Here is a 17,650-nt window from a genome sequence, read left to right on the forward strand (position 1 = left end):
GCTACATACTCAAAAACAAAAACAGAACCCAAACCTGAATGAACATTAGAATTTTCTGAGGACCGCAATAAAAATTGCATATGTTTTGCCTTATTTCTCAAAGACCTAGGGAGTGACCATGTGCTATGCTGTTTTTCAGAGCCTAACAGGGAGATCCCAATACACAGTAAGGATTAAAAGTCACTGGGGTAGAAAAAGATAACAAACTTAGTTCTTAAGAAAAATGGGAGCTAGCCTAGAGCTGCTTACCTTTATTTTAAGCACTCCAGAGTCTGAGGCAGGAGAATCTCTGTGAGTTTGAGGTCAGCCTGGTTTACATAGTTCCAGGAGAGCCACGGCTACTAAGCCAGACCCTATCTCTAAATAAATAAATAAATGAAATAAAAAGAAAGAAAGAAAATAAAAAGTAGAGATAGTTCTGTAGATAAAACACTTGTGCACACAGAGACCCCGATGTTCCAAGAACCCATGTAGAGCCAGATGTGGTAGTGTGTATCTCTGTTCCCAGCATTCCCACAGTAAAATGGGAAGTGGAGACAGGAGAATTGCCCAGAAGCTCTCACACCAGTGAGCCTTGTCCCTGCATCAGTGATGAATAACACAGCCTGTCTCAAACAAGGTGGAAGGCTGACCTCTGACCTCTACATGTACACCACAGCACATATGCACACTCACATGGAGATGAAAGAAAAATGGGCAATTGTCAAGAAAACCAGGAGAAAAGTGCCTTTCATCTTTGTCCCTAGAATTCATGATCCATCGAGGGAGCTGCAAGCAGTTCTGTAGAGCTTGCTATACAGGCTTGTGAGGAACAGGGATACTGTGAAAGGTGAGACTGGAGAGCTAGGCAGGAGGCAGAGCAGCTATTGTCTGGGAAGGATTTGGACTTCATAATAAAAGTGGTGGGGAGTGACGCGATCTCATTTCTCTTGTAGAAAAAAAAATAGTTTCTGTGGTATTGTGAAGGATGGATTAGAGAGCCTGGAATCAGGAAAGCCAGTTCATAGACTATGATAACTCAGGCAGAAAAGGAGGTCTAAACTAAAAATATAATACCAGAGAGTACAAGATATTCAAGGACTAGGTAACAAGGAAACAGAACCCACAAAGCAATATGATGTGAGAAAGTAAGAGCCATAGAGGATATAGTTTCTTATTTTTCACCTAAAGATTACTTGTTGGCAATGAATTAAATATGTCAGGGGTAGAAAATGTCTTTCTGTGAACTTAACTATAACCAATGTGATTTGAATCCAGTTATTTTATCCAAAATTTACCAACATAATTAGAGGCTATTTACAATACCTAAATGACTGAAGTTCCAACGTGCTTAGGGACAGAAGTGCAGCATTTCTCCCCCCAGATTGGCGGTAGACTGGGAAAACATATATAAAATAAAGGTTTGAGAGATTTTAATGCACAGAAATGGCTGGACCTAGTAGTCTTTAACTCTGTCCAAAGCAAATGAAGTGAAAGTCTTCTAATCCTTCAGAACTTCATCTGGCATTGACCTCAGAAAAAAGAGCCTCTCTCCTGCATCATCAGACTGACTTTCTCTAGTTCCTTCTTCTTGCTCTGTATAGTTCTTTGATCCTGGGATTCTCTTTAAAATAGAAGGAGAAGAACAAGAGGAGAAAAGCTAAAATGAGTGGGTTTTTTTTTGCAAATCTAAACAATAATAAATTACTTTGCATTTTAAATGCATTGCAAAGCTGGAGTTGCTGCCCATGATCTAGCTCTTGGCTGCCATGCACAAGGCCATGGTTGGATCATCAGCATGGCAAAAGTAGATCAATAAATGTATAAACAAAGAAATGTACTGCAAAAATCTATATCCATTATCCAAGTCTTTTAAAATTGGAGATGTGTGTTTTTTTTTTAAAGAAAAACTGTTCTCTCACCATGTTGGGCTCATTTCTGTCAGTTGCTGCTCTCTCTATAGTTGTACCCATTTTACCTGAAGGAAAACATTTGGAAAACGAGGGCTATTCATATTCATCATGGCATTACTTAATTGTATAACTATAGAAGTAATGATAGCATTGATAGGAATTTTCAAGTTGTTTTATAAAATAACAGTATTTTAAAGTTGGGGTGGTAGGCCTTTTTTCTATAAAAAACTTATGTTCTATGGTGGAAAAACTCATTTGAGAATTACATGTAAATAAAAACTGAGAGTCTACAGAAATGAACCTCTAACATTTTAAAGAAGTGGGATAAACCAAGTCCATGCATATAAATACACACTATGATAGCCCAGACATATATTCCAAAGAACAAACAAAATATGAAGGTGAGGTTTCAGAAACAGAAAGAAGAGCAGGGAGAATGAGAGATACAGGATGAAATGGGGGGCAAGAAAAGAGAATTGTAGGGTACTTCACAGTAAACATGTCAGGGTTAGGTCTAAACTAGAGGAACCCTGTTAAATTTGAATTTCAGTATTCACCAGTAATTTTTAGTACACATTCCATGCAAAATTTGAGACACTGATAATAATTATTCATTGCTTAGCTGAAGTTCAAATCTGTCTCTTAAAAAAAATGAAAACATCTTGCTCCTTTCCTGAGCAGGTTGAGTCACTGTCACCCATTAAAACTGTCTTCATAATGCTACAGTTTACTTTTTAAAGTTTTTCCTAAAGTCATAGTTAAAAAAACTGACTTTATTCTTCCTGTCTGAAGTTCTGTAAAATTTTATGGAAAACAAAAGAAATTACAAATTAGTTTCATCACTTTTAATACCACAAATACAACTTTAATGTTTAGAAGGTTCGGGTTGCCTCAAAGCTTATAGAATATTTAAGTGCAATACTTTTTTTCTTGTGAAAGATCTAGATTGAGTCAGTTGTGGTTTCTGCCTCTGCCTCCCGAAGTTTTAGCCACCAGGATGAGAAATTAATGAAGTGAGGTAAAGGTAAAAGGTGAGAGGAGGAACTTGCTTTCAGAACAGAGGGTCAGCGAGTAAATAAGTTCTCAGGCACATTCATTTTCCACTTCACTGGGCTTCCATGTCAGTTTACAAATGTAGCACAGTATCTACACAGCCTGCAGGTTCTCCTAAGGAGAGCCTCGATTCTCAGAAAGCTCGAAGAAATGCTAAGAGCCTGGGCTGTGGGAGAAAAGACCGTCACAATCAAATAGTTTATCACAGCTATGTTATCGCTGAAGACAAATCCTTAGTTCTTTAAACACCAGCGGGTGTGATAGGAAGTTCATCTGAATTTGTGGATTGCTTAGTGCCTGTACTTTCTAAGATAGGTGAAGAGCAAAGGCCACAAACTGCAGTTTCCAGATAGTTCGAGTCAGGCTGTAAGGGCAGACACAAACCCTGAGCCAAATTATAAGAAGCAAACTCCTTCACTTGTGACCTGTCTGGGGAGGGGATGGGGGAAGGAAAGACTGATCCCTGAGTGAAAACAACAGAAACATTTTCTTGGAGAAGATCAGATGAAGCCCAGGGATAAGACTTAGATGATGCTGAGTCCCAGTCTTCGTGGAATTCCCCAAATAGGGATTGCTTGAACTGTAACAAAGTTTCTAGTATATGCCAAAAGGCACCATTAACTCAGCCAGGCTGCACATTGAACAGTGGAGGAGGGATTCTTGGCCAAGACCATTGGAGCCAAACTTCCTTCTACTTGGAAATATCTGAAAAGGAAGGGCCTGTGCTTGCCTGCATAGCCTAGGAGGTATGTCCAAAATGACACGCCACTCTTCCTCTATGACAAGTTTAAGCAATTCAATTCTTTTGAAACCAGAGGAACCAGAACACCATCCAAAAGGACTATTAAGTACTTAACCTTCAAATAGTCCTTGTGTAATAGCCCAACCCATTTTTACTTCATTGCCCTAATTGCCTGATTTATTTGTAGCAGAGAGAAAAAGTGTTCGACAAGAATTATGGAGGAAATAGGCAATTGCTTTTGTTTTTTTCTTTGGAATGGGGTGAACTATAGTTCAGGGAGGAGAATAATAGTTAAGACTTGTACAACAGAACACCGAGTTTAATGTTTAATCAAGGCTGCCAGTAATACATCTTGGTGCCACATAGCATGGCACAAAACATCAATAGGTTCTTTTCTTCGTTTTTCATTTGGTATATAAATGTGGCACATTTTGTCCTAAGGGTGATAGAAAGCCAGTCTCTTAACAACATTTCACATTTCCTGAATTACCATTTATTATGGACTTGGCTTAGATGTGGTTGGTGCCACCTACCGGACTAAATATATAATTACAGGCCTCCCAACCCATTTGTAAACACTCTCTAAAAACAGCCTTAGGGAATATTCATTCCTTCCTTGGGAGGATGCTACTATGAATAGCTAAGTTTGGATTCCCATCACAGTTTTCAGGACTGGAAGAGGCATAATAAATCGAACTTCAACATTGCCATTGTATTGTTCAGTCCAGAATCCCAGCTTTACCTAGGGACACAGAAGCCTGACTTCCTTACAGAGTCATTATAAAGGGTTACACAAAGTGAGAAGCTTTAAATGTGCCCTGTTACATGTGATGGCTGTAAATATTAGATACATAAAAATTGAACTCAACTTGCCCATGTTGTGTAAGAGCTACAACACATATATCTGTCTGACCCTAGAGCCATGGCTTTTTCCATTAAATTAAATCTTTTCTAAGTTTGGTAGTGAAATAATTTTAGGTGACACCTGTAATAAATTTAAGAGGTTTTATAGCATGGCTTTAAATCCTGTAATTCACAGTGGGGAAGGTTTTTGTTTTGTTTTGTTTTGTTTTGTTTTTAAACAAACTCTCGCCCCAGGCTGGCCTTGCCCTTTTGGGCGTGACGCCTTGCATCCTACATACTGGGATTATAAACAGGTGTGTCTGCACCTGGCTCACTTATTTCCTTCCCAATGCACCAAGGAGAAAGTTTAAAATTGGTCCTGGTTTCTTTAAAATGAACTGTCTTGTTAATTTTATTTTCCAATAATGATAAAACAGGTTCCAGTCTTGACCATCTCTCTAGAATTAATTTTTGTTTCATTATTATTAAATTTACTTGTGAAAACGACATTGTTTTGTCATTTAGTGACACAAATTTTGTGCCTGTTCATGGAAGCTCCCACCTGTAATACTGGCTCTTAGGAGGCTGACGTAGAAGGACCACTATGACGCTGAGGTCAGCATGGGCTACCTAGTAATTTCCAGGCCAGCTAGGGCTACAGAGTGACATCCTGTTTTGTTTCTTTTTGAACTTTTCTTTTTTCAAGAAATGCATGTATGAAAATGAAATCAACCTGAGTAGCAAAATTGAAGAAATAATAAGCCACAGTGTAAAGAAGTCGAGAAACAGTAACGCTACCACTTACTTTCCCACCCTTGATAATGATACAATTAACAATTCTGTCATTGTCTGTTTGTTTTCTGTTGTTGTGAGAACCATTCTAATCAAAAGCAACTTGGGGAAGGAAGGGTTTAGTTGGCTGACAAGTCCCAACCCCAGGGCATCATGAAGGGAAGTCAGGACAGGAGTTTAAGGCAAGAACTTGGAGTTGGGGATGAAAGCAGAGACCATGGAAGGCTGTTGCTTACTGGCTCGCACAGCCCACTTTCTGATACAACCTAAGACTCTCTATCCATGGGCAGCGCTATCCCAAATCAATAATCAAGGCCCTAAAAGACTTGTCTACAGGCCAATGTGATGGAGACATTTTTCTCAGTTGACGTTTTCTTCTCCCAGATGACCCTAGCTTGTGTCAAGTTAACAAAAACCCAATCACCATAAGAACTAGCACTTCTGGGTTTCTTCTAATAGAAACAGAGATTATAAATAAGTCAACATAACCAAAAATCTATGATTGTTAGATTTCGGATCCATTTCAGCTCAAACTGAAGGATTCTGAATATGTGTAGACATCTAGTCTCTGCTCAGTGAATACGTAGTAAATCTTGGGACTGCCGGATGGATCCTGCCTGTGGATCTAGTGACAGAGCACTGTAGAACCCTATCACTTCATTTGTTAGACGTGAAAGAGAAGAGAAAGTACGGATCTGTGGGCTGCCCCAGTTCAAATTGATCGTGCGTTCTGTGAATGTGTAGAGGAGTTTCCTGAGGCACGCAGCTTCAGTGGAATCACTAATGGAAGATTGACTTATATCTGAAATTTAAAGAACTGCTTCCTTACTATGTGGATCCCTTGAGATGATCTTTGGCTAATTTTCAATGACATAAAAACACAGCTGTCTGTTTTTCTCATACTTCTTCTTGGTCTTTTGAAATTTCCATATTAATGACTTACTGCCTCCAAGCTTTTTTTCCCCCCAACTTCCTGCTGTCCAGTTCTTCTCAAAATATAAGTAGAAAGAAAAGAAGTGTGGAACTCTGCCTGGGGACATGTAGTCCATCCAGTTTTCTAGGTTTTCCAAATTTTACCTGTTGAAGAAGATAAAATGCTGTGTGCCTGAACCAACTTGCTGTATTCTATTAAAAATTTTCACAATAATGACTTGTTAGCTATTGCGTCAAGGAGCAGATAAGACACAGTCTAGGGATTTAGATTCTGGATTCATGGAAATATTATTAAGGATATTGACAACCGACATTTTATAGGAAGTCTTGTCCTCTTTGTGAAGGCCTGTGGGAGATAATTGCTCTCAGGTCTCAGTACCGTGAAAATCTGTATTTGTCCTAATCAACTGGTTTGCTGTCACTCCATGAACACTGACAATCATGTTTTCTGGCAAATTCAGAAACAAATTTATAACCTACCTCCACTAACTAAATAGCATTTCTATCCTACATTATCATGTTCTGGCAGAACTTATCTTCCCTTTCCTTTGACTTGCTCATCTATTTATTTAATCATATATGTTGTGTGTTATTTTTATAAGACATTCAAGTCCTTTATGGACTAAGATTGAGAAGAAATTAGATACATACATACATACATACAGACATACAGACAGACAGATATTGGAAAAGCAAAAGCATTGCCACCCTTGGGATAGGATTTCTCATGCATGTCTCTTCTTAAAAATAAGATTTCAGATTAATAGATCCTTGAAAATTTAGGGATCTTTTCCCTACCTATCATAGCCATTATTTTACCTTTTATGAAATATTATGATTTCCAGTGATATCATAACATTTTTAAGGGAAATCACTGTCATTCCCAGAAACACATCTGAATTAGTGAACTCGGAATTTTTGTCTACTGTTTCCTACACCTTTGCTTTGAAGTAGCAGTATATCCAATATGACTTACGAGACCAGTTCTGGTTCTTAGGATAGGGGTAAAGGTGAAAGAAACTAAGTATTTCTGAATGTCAACAGTTATTGTCTACATATACTAAGGATATGATATATTTATCTTTATAAAGGAAAGTTTAATTTCTTCCACAGAGACTCCTTATGTTAATACAATAGCTACTGAATACTGCTATTAATGATGATTGTGAAAAAAATGTTTCCACACATTTAACTTACACTGTGTTCCAGGCACAGAGATGATCACCTTAATAATGGGACCTTCGGTGTAACAGAAAAAGACAAACCCTCCAGCTATGTACCTCTGATACTCCACTGATCTTGAGGCCTTGGACGATTCAAAGCTCCTTGCTTTGGCTCAAAATTATGCTGTAGGTACAGTGATAATTTTAAGTCATTGGCCTTCTGATAGTTCCTTAAGGCTTCAATTCTCAGCTCAATCACTTTGCCATGAGAGCCATTCTGAAAGAGGATGTTTTTCAATACATTCACATAATACTGACTTTTCTAAATTTACTACTACCTGTGTTTTGTTATACAGATGTTGGAAAAACAAAGCCCCCGTGTTTTGTCTTTTATTTATTTATTTGTTTATTTTTGGTTTTTCCAGACAGGGTTTCTCAGTAGCTATGGAGCCAGTCCTGGAAATCACTCTGTAGACCAGGCTAGCCTTAAATTTACAGAGATCCACCTACCTCTGCCTCCCGAGTGCTGGGATTAAAGGCGTGCATCACCACCACCTGTCATGTTTCGCCTTTTAAAGTTAGGAAGATGGTATTTGTTATTGTCCCCCAATTTCAAATAGTACAAAACTAAAAACATGGGAAGAAGTATTAATTATTCAAGGTAAATCCAGAGATAGGTGACTTCAGTTTTCACCCACAATCCAGTTCTTTTAATATGCAATGGAGGATGTGAGAATTGGCCTTAACAACCTAAAGTTAAAAGCTTTTACATTGTCTGAATAAATATATTCTATGTTCAGCCTTGGAAAAGCTTAGTACCTGAAGGATGTTAGGTTGTTCCTCATATTTGACTCATTTCATTTTCTTCTGTTGCTTTTCCTGGTGGAAGAAAGACCTTCTGGGTGGCAAAGTAAATTGAGATAAAAATCAGTTTCTCAATCTCCTGCAACAATTTATAACAAAATTATAGTATTATAGGTTGACTGTTAGACTGGCTTTTATTTCACAGTCTTCTTAATTTACCTCCCCATGTAATGCATACCCTAAAAGCTAAGAGAGTTCATTTTCTGTGAATGATTTGTTTTGGGAAGATGAAATGCAAGTGTAATATCTCTAAATAAATTTCCACAATAAATTAACAAGTGTTCTGTGTGCATGGAATTGCCATTGTTGGTAAGGGTTTTCTCATTTTAGGATAGTTAACATGATTTTGCAGACACCTATGGTGCTGTCTAACATAAATAGTATACCAAAGATACTACATTGCTTCTAAAGTTTGCATCAATTTAGGAGCACATCACACTTTAAGAAGATTATTAATTTATCAGTTGCAAAAGCCACTGTTGTGCAGAGTGGTTGTGTGCCTGCCCTCCTTATCTCCTCCACCGTTTCTGCTTCTGATATCTCTGGTTCACTCCTGTCCTTCCTAAGTGATTTGGGGATTCCAGAGCCTGATAGAAAATGCGAGAGCTAAAGGGATAGGCGATTCCAGATGGGAAAATGAAGAGTCATGGCAGACTAGAAATCAAATATACCCTAAAAGCCCCAATTCCCCAAATTCCCGCTGATTGTTAGAGCAGTTCCAGCTGTATGGCATCAATGACTCTAATACCCTCAGTCCACTCACCTTTCCGTCTTTCACTTCTGCCTTGGGCTTCGTCAGGAGCGTTTCCTGTTGTCCATGGAGCTCTTCTGCCTCACATGTCTGTGGAGAGACATTTTGGCAAAGCTGTAAATTAGTGGTAATTATGAAGCCAAGGTTTTTGGTTCCTGCCAGTCAGCAACTTCTCAGGGCTCAAAATGAAAATTATATACCTACCACAAGGGATTAAAATGATTCCTTAATGGTCCTTATAATAATAACAACTATTAAGTGAATCCATATAATATACCACTGACAGCTAAGCTTCTCACCTCATTCCTTACTTTTGCTACTACATTACAGTCCTTGTTTCATCTTCGCAACTCTGGGAACTATTTTTGTTTCCATTTAATCATTGATGAAATTGAGACTTTGAAAGGTTAAGCCACTTGTTAATTGTCATACAGCTAGCGAAGTACATGGAGCTAGAGTTAAAACCAAATCATTTTAGCAATTGTTAACAATTTGAAATGTGGAAAAAAAGTTTAATAAAATATATGTCACAAGTTAAGAAAGAAAGAGAAAGGGGAAGACTTTTAAGAGAGGAGGCTGGTCAGGGAGGGCTGTAAAGGATTTACATCTGGCGACTAAAACACTTTCAGTGTTTTTAAAAGATCACTTTGTTGTGCAAATAGAGCATGGCTGGAGGCAGAGACGTGACAAACTAAGGATGAGGGGCCGGAGGAATGAGAGGTCCTGTGCATTATCTGTAGGACAATACTTTTGAGAGATCCTTAGGGGCACACCTTGTTCCACAGCATCTCCATTTCCTTCCGAAGCATCTTGTTTTTCTTTTCCTATTAGAAGAGGAAGAACCAAACAAACAAATGTGTTTGTCTGACTGTTAACTAACATTAGAAAAAAAACAGCTGTTTAATCAAAGGGATTTGTGAACACGGTAAACCACAGAGGAAGACAGTAAATGAACCTAGCATTTCATACAGAAACATAAAAGATGATTTTGATGATGATGATGATGGTAGTGGTGGTGGTTAAGAAATTATTTCAAGCAATAACTTTTTATGGTGGTTGTGAGATGTATCAGAAATAAATTCTTAACGCTTAAGATGCTTTTATATGACAGTCATCTCAGTGCTTAGAGCATTAACTTCTAATTTTTAAAGATCCTTTATACATTGACTTCAAAAAGATCCAAGACACTTTCAAAACAAGCTTTTTTCTTTTAATTTGATAGGTATGTCTAACCCTTTAGAAATGAAAAGTATTAATATGCTTATATTCATTAACCACTAGGTGAAACTTTCTTTTTTAGGTCAAAAAAGTAGACTCTTGCTAGCTAGCTCCTGCTATTTCCAACATCCAGCCTGATTTTCTTAGCATCTCCTTGGATTCCCTAGATTGAAGAGATACATGGTTGAAGCATCAGAGGCTAGAGATGAGCATCTGCTATTTCTGTGTGTGACAAGGGTGGCTCAAGCAGCTATGCCCTGTGGTATCTACTGCCAACATCTCACCAGGTTCTGTTTCATCTCCTCTGCTTCCTTAATCAGCGCCATGACTGAAGATTCATCATATCCCCTCCCTTCCATGATCTGCCTCATGATCTGCAGACTAGAAGAAAAGATAGAAATCATATCCATGCCCTTTAAAACATAAAACTAATATCTGAAATCAGACAGGAAGTAGTCTTCCATGGAGGTTCAGTGGGGGCTAAAATCCTAGGAATTAGAGAGATCCTTAACATTGAAAGTCTCTGTCACTAGCATGATTCCATTCCTAATTGACATTAGGTATAGTTATGTGATCAGTAGTGAATTCTGTGCTCTTTAATAGTCAAATGTAGGTCTTCGACAATCACTGAAAGTACTTTCCGCCCTTTGAAAAGAATGTTTTAGTGTTTGATTTGAGGGAAGGAGTGTTTGGACCTCTGTATAGAAGGAATTGAAAACCTTGACGTCTTTCAAATTAATTCCAGAATTATTCCCCATCTCACAGATAAGGTAGCTCCACTTCCTTCTACTGCTGTGAGTATCCAGCTCTGATTCAGTATCAAGTCTGACTATGAGAAGGATACTTTAGGCAATCATTAATTTATGTTTGTGTTATTGTCCTTTTTTCTCTCTGGATCTGAGTAGAATTTAAGGTGTAACATGCTCTTGCCCTAAGAGAAGTCTATATTGCTTATTTGCTAACAGTTGGTATTTGACCACTTCTTGCTGATTTTTGTTCTCCTGAAGTCTGAGTTTCTTAAGGGCTTCTGATAATGGTATAGAAAGAAGACAGATCAACTGAAATGGTATTTTCTATGATTAGAAAGGAAACAGAGACTTAGTAGTTCCTAAGAACAATGGCTATTCTAACAAAGATTTAAGTTCTCAGATGCCTAGGAATCCAAAGAGTTCCCATGCTCAGAAAAAAAAGAAATCACTCTTCTGCTTGGTATAGAAGGAGCAAGTGTTCATCCTAAAGTAATTCTACCAACATAAATTAGCAAAAGTAATCAGTGAACAGCCTAACGATGATGGGCCTATATGATTAAAGGCATTTAACTGTTTTGTGGGTGGTCATAGGAAGAGTAACTGTACCTTTAGGAGATGAGGACCAAATTATACTTATTTAAAAAAACAAAGAATTCCTATATGGCCTGCTTTTGTAGTGATCCATTCTTTTATATTCTACTGGAATTGAACGTACAAATTTATAAAGAAAAACCAATTAGTAATTTATTTTTATTTTACTTTATTACTAATCTATGGTGATTGCATTCTCCAGCCTTTCTGTCTTTAGGATACTGAGTAGAGATGCATACCTTCTTTGCTTTTCCTCCAAGTTAGCCATTAGCTTCTGGAATAAGAGAGTGTTCTTATCTTCTATAGGTTTTAGTATCTCTAGAAGTTCCTGCTTTCTTAACTTTAAATCTTCATTCAATTCCTTCAAGTAGTTGTTTTCTATTTTAGAATTTCTGTGGGAAGAGGTCCAATAATTTACCTTTAGCTTAGGTCAATAAAGACCCTTTTCCCCTCCTAGGTTGCTGCCATTGACTTCCCCCATGAAAGACTCACTTTTTTGAGGACAAGCAAGATTCTGAAGAGTTTGTGCCACTTGTCATCTTGAAGGGGAATTCCTAACGAGAGGCCCTCTTGAAAATATGCGCCTTCTCTCCCCAGCCAGTTAAGACATCATTTTGTGCTGCTGTTCTTGAAGCCCCTGTTGCATTGGACTGACTTTAGCTACAGCTCGAGGTCACAATAGCACCCAGACCACAACATCAGCAGATTGTAAGCAGCGTCAGAACTGCTTGGTGACTGAAAATACTGAACTATAGATGAGTTGTCTCAGGTTTAGCCAAATCCAAATCCCCACGTTTTATTCGGAAATCTTTTTCCAACATACCTGCATTATAAAACTACTGTTGGATTAGAAAATAGTGACTTATCAAAAAGAACTCGCCAACACCATGGTAATAAACCTCTGTGGAAAACCTGTCTGCTCAAATGCTGGATGCAGTGAATGAGGAAAAGCTGGAAAGATAACAGTACCTATCTCCAGGGGCTTGGCAAAGGAAAAGATACTTCTAACCAACACTTAAAAGTGGGCAGAGGTCAAACTGAGGAACACTGTGAGTGCAGTGGAGTAATAGATGAACTGCTGTCATTTCCCCAATCTCTAAAATTCCATTATATCAGCTGGGTGAGTCGCCCCTGTAATCCCAGCATTAGGGAGGCAGAGGTAAAAGGATTGGAAGCTCAAGGTGACCTTGGGCCGTGTAGCAAGGCTGTCCTTCAAAACTAACCCAAGTCAACACAAAACAAAACTTTGATATAAGGGACATATAGGGAAAGGATATAGTTTGGAAAGATCTACACCGTCGGGTGTCATCCCCAGCCAGATTCTTTTCTGGAAGGCTATATTTCCTAGGCTCACCTCCACAGATTGATTCTGTCTTTGTTATTATTCTACCTGCATTAGAATCACATATCTTTTGGACTCTTAAGATCGCCTTTCTTATCTATGTCACTTAGGAAGTAGGAGATAGTCCAAAGGATTATACATTTTTAAATGTGCCCTTTGAAAAAAGTTTTATGGATTCGTTTTTAGGCGCTATCAGATGTGACTTTAGTTGTGCTGTTTCATATACCGATGGACCATTACCAGCCTTTTCCTAGGCCTTTTCTCCAAAGTAATTTCAGTCCTTTGTCATTAGAGAAATTTGAAAGGCAAACTGTTGCTTTAGAAAAAAATGCAAGAACTTGATTTGGGCCTCAGTTTCACTGTGAGTGTGGCTGCCTGTCAGCAGGTTCCCAAGTCCTCTGAGCCTGATGAAGTTTTCACTTTTATAAAAGAATGAAATATTGACCTGATAAACTTGTGAAGGTGAAATGTATAATGTGCCTGGCTCATGTCAGGTGTTCGTTCACATTTAGTGAGATTTTGTTCAGTTTGGATTTTGTTCAGTTAATTGGCTAGACTTTTTTTTTTAAGTGGATGTGTGTGAAGCTGAATCACAAGAACCTTTCATTTCCAAGCTCTCTTCCAAAGGCTCTGAATCTGATTCCGAATTTAAAACTTTCACCCATTTTTTTTTTTTGGAAATAGAGATTTCTCCCAAATTGTGTATGATCAGAGTCCACAAAGTATGACTCTGCCCAGATTAGATAGGATACAAGCCTACCCTAAGCATCTTCTACATCAAAGTTTCTCTTAAGGCAGTCTTCACAAATACCTTTTCTAAAGTTTTCACATGTCACTTGAAGGTTATGTGAGACAGAAATATGATATTAAGTTAGAAAAGGCACAGCATGTTAATTCATGTTGCTTGCCCTAGGACTATCCCCAAACATTTTCAATAGGTAAAATGCTCACCGCTAAAAGGAGGTGGCGGGTGGGCTAGTTATTATTAATGGCATCCTAAACTACATGTGTGGCAGGTGGTAGCAAATAGTAAAGGACAAAAATGGCAGTGCTCACTGAAGCATAGCCTCTTTAAATTTCATGTTGTGACATTTGGCAGGCAGAACTGTGATAGAATATTAAAACATCTAATGGGCAGGCAGCATCCCAACTCACCTTCCTCTCTGCCCTTGCTTTGAATGACTCCAAGAGGAAGGACACTTGCTATTCTGATGGAGTCTTTTCGACAGCCAATCAGAGATGTTTATTTCCTAACATTCTGATTGTTATGCCTTCAACTTAGAGTATAAATTCCGAGGAGTATCTTTGCCTTATAATGATGTGCGTGGTTACTATAGTGATAAGATTTTTAACAAAAAGCAATCCTCCAAACCAGAAGCCAAGCAGTATCGATGGGGGCGGGGGGGTTCGTTGATGTTCTGTATAGAATCTAGTACAGGAAGAAGAGAGAGATGTTTTAGATGTTTGTTAAAGGTGGAGGAACTTGAAGTAATTTTTTCTGATGTAGAAAGCTAGATCATCTGCTGACTGGAAATGTTTGGTGGGAAAACTCTGGAAGAGTGATGGTGCAAGATTTGGAATGGCACCTGAGCAGTGAAAAAGTCAACCATGCAAGAGTTCAAAATATGCAACGCTTGTAGTGCAAAAGGTCAAGGTGAATTTGGAAGCTGAAGATCTGTCATGCTAGGAATCAGCAGTTACATAGTTTTACATCAGTAACTGGCAAACTGGAAGCTACAGTTGAGAAAAACATGGTGGATTCTGGGCTGGAACCTGGTAGAAGCAATAAGCAGAAATTCAAGGAAGAAGGGTTTGAGAATGTTGGTGAGAGTGTACATCAAAAGGTTTGCCAGAGTCTTTCAGGGTATTCAGGATACAAAAAACAGTATGATAACATAGACTGAGAGAGAACAAACGAGAAAGGAGATTGAGTGTAGGGTAGAAGAATAGAGGTTCGAGTCAATGGATGTACATCTTATGAAATGACTTGGGGAACTTCATCACCAGTTAGATAACCATAGTAGCAATCATGATGACTTCTGAAGTAACTTTGTATATTTTGCTTCCTATCACTGCATAATCACTGAAATTCATGTGGTATCTCAAAATAGGCCTTACAACAGGTTATTCACAATGACCTCATCCAATGTTATAGCTTTTGATTTTAGTATCTGTTAAGAAAAAGCGTGATTGCTCTATAATTAGAGAACTCTGAACCATTTTAGTGTTAGTTTTGCCAGCGGAAAGTCAAATTAGTCTAATTAAGTCAGGTCTCCAAAAGTAGAGGCAATTATTTTCATATTAATGCCAGAGATTAGGGGGAAAGGAAGAGGAATAAAGGAAGAGTGGGAGGGAATTACATTTCTCTGTTGTTTATTATAATCATTATGTTGGCTCCTTACCCTTAACACTTATTTTTTTAAATAATTTTTTGGGGGGTTTGTTTGTTTTGTTTTGCTTTGGGACAGGGTCTCACTTGCCGTGGCTGGGCTGGAGCTCGATAATTAGACCTTGACAGACCTTGAACTCACAGAGATCCACCTATCTCTGCCTCCCAACTGTTGGAATTAATGCACCACAACAATCTTGTTTTTATTTTTAACTGTATGTATATGTGTGGGTATGTGCACATGAGTGTGGTTCTTGAAGAGGCCAGAAGAGGGCACTGAACCCCTTGGAGCTAGAGTTACTAGTGGTGATTAGCTGCCTGACCCAAATGTTGGGAACTGAACTTTGGTTCTCTGAAAGAGCAGTTTGCACTCTTAACCACTAAGCTAGCTCTTCAGTGCCTCCAACCCCTTACTTAGCTCTTTTTATAGTTGTCTCAACCTAGTCTGTACCTGCATTTAAAGAGAAACCAAGAACGTGGGATAGCTGAGATGAATTTCCTTTACTCTTGAGAGTTTTTGGTTGGTTTTTTAAAAGTAATACTTTGTCTTAATGTTTCCAGATTCTTGATATAATGGTCTTCAAATGAGTGTATGAATTTTCAGCTGGGTAATGATGGTTCACACCTTTAATATCAGCACTCAGGAGGCAGAGACAGGTGGATCTTTGTGAGTTCAAGGCCAGCCTGGTCTACAAAAGCTAGTTCCAGGACAGTCAGGGCTATTACACAGAGAGACCCTGTCTTGATAAACAAACAAAAGACAAATATATGAATTTTCACAGAGATTTTTCAAGACAAGTATAAGCAAGGGCTAGAAAATGGCTCAGCATGAAGATATGAGTTCAAATCTCAGAACCCATGTGAACATGGCCATGTGTGTATCTGTAAGATGTGGAGACAAAAGGATTGAAGTTGCTTACTGGTTTCCACAACAATTCCAATTCACTGAGAGATCCTGTCTCAAGGGAATAAGGCCAAGAGTAACAGAGCAGGACACTGGACATTCTTCTCCCGACCTCCAGTGCACAGATGTGTGTATCTGAATCCCTCTCCTCAACACTCACAAAGGAAGAAAGAGAAACAGAGAAGAAAAGGATATTTTTCAGAGAAGATTTTTCTGGATCCTCAATTTCCCCAAGAATTCCACACTACTATGGATGTGCCTGTGAGTACTTCTTAGTTTCATTTCCACCTCCCTTTCCAAGTGCATTTTGCTCACTTAAAGAGTGGAATGCATTGTAATCATCTTGAATCTTATTTCAATGACCTGCTTTGAGAGTGTGTAAAATTCTTAAAGGCATTCAAAACTTATAATGCAAATGTTGGTGTTGAAGCTAGTAAAAGAACCATTAGTGGACAGGAGTCTGGTTCCAGTTCTTTGTCCTCAGCAAAAATAAGAGATAGCTCATTGAATTGCCAGTTTAGGTTTATTAGAATTCAATTTTGATAATGAATTACTATTTGAATTTTGGCTTGTAATTCAGAAGGAGTTTCAAACACTTAAAAAATATTGCTATAATAAGTACCTTCTATTTTCATCTACTTACTTATATACAAGCTTTTCTCCAGTGAGGATTGAATGTAATAAAAACAATATGAATGGAATTGATTCTGAAAGGCTATCTTATTCAAGGAGTAAGTATAAATACATGGATTAAGCGTGGGGAAATGCTATCATATTAATAGAATTGTTTTACTTAGAAACTGTTTTTGAAATAGTCAAAACTTCTGTCACAAACATGTTATGTCAGAAACAGATTTGTGTCTTTCTACAATGTCAGAATTTGTTGAAGAATAATAAATTCCCAAACTACTTCAGTTTCCTTGGCTGTAGTTTGCCAAGTAGTCTCAATTTCTCTCGGTAGTTAGTCAGGGAATATACAGTTCTTGGATTTCAATCTTAACTATCAATGTCAGCTTTCAGATCATACATTGTGTGTTGCCCAGAAAATGTACTTCTCTATATATGGGGATGTAAGCTAAAAGATGGCTGCAGAGGGACTAAAGAGGCGGCCACAGAGTTCAAGGAGTTCCAGAGAAGCGACCTTACTGTAAAGAGAAGCAGGTTGATACAAATACAAAGAAACTCATTGCTGATGGTTAAATAAGTCAACAGACCCAGTTAAAGGACCTGCCACTGGGCCAGAGTTGAGCAGCCTGAGGATCCCGTAGAGCTATCTAAAAGTCAGACCATGGAGACTATAGAGCCACTGTACAAAACTGGATCCCAGACAGGTAGGCTGTATCAGCTGTGAGGACTGAACTAAAGCCTCAGAATAGTTGTGAGTCTTCTGCCTGTTGGTCCCTCAATGCACACATCACAGTGAG

General features: G+C 38.3%; 1 protein-coding gene across 1 annotated transcript; it reads right to left on the reverse strand.

Annotated features, from left to right (window-relative positions):
• Positions 1-1,390: 1,390 nt before the first annotated feature.
• On the reverse strand, positions 1,391-14,172 carry Ccdc196 (coiled-coil domain containing 196). The gene is given in 11 exon segments (XM_048415954.3): positions 1,391-1,603; positions 1,902-1,957; positions 7,536-7,695; positions 8,238-8,297; positions 8,787-8,869; positions 9,042-9,123; positions 9,807-9,857; positions 10,536-10,632; positions 11,831-11,983; positions 12,084-12,228; positions 14,089-14,172. Coding segments are annotated over 10 exon segments (912 nt in total). The 5' UTR covers positions 12,131-12,228; positions 14,089-14,172; the 3' UTR covers positions 1,391-1,480.
• Positions 14,173-17,650: the final 3,478 nt, after the last annotated feature.

The sequence above is a fragment of the Myodes glareolus genome, chromosome 11 (assembly GCF_982192425.1).
Source record: "Myodes glareolus chromosome 11, mMyoGla1.1, whole genome shotgun sequence".
NCBI lineage: Eukaryota > Metazoa > Chordata > Mammalia > Rodentia > Cricetidae > Myodes > Myodes glareolus.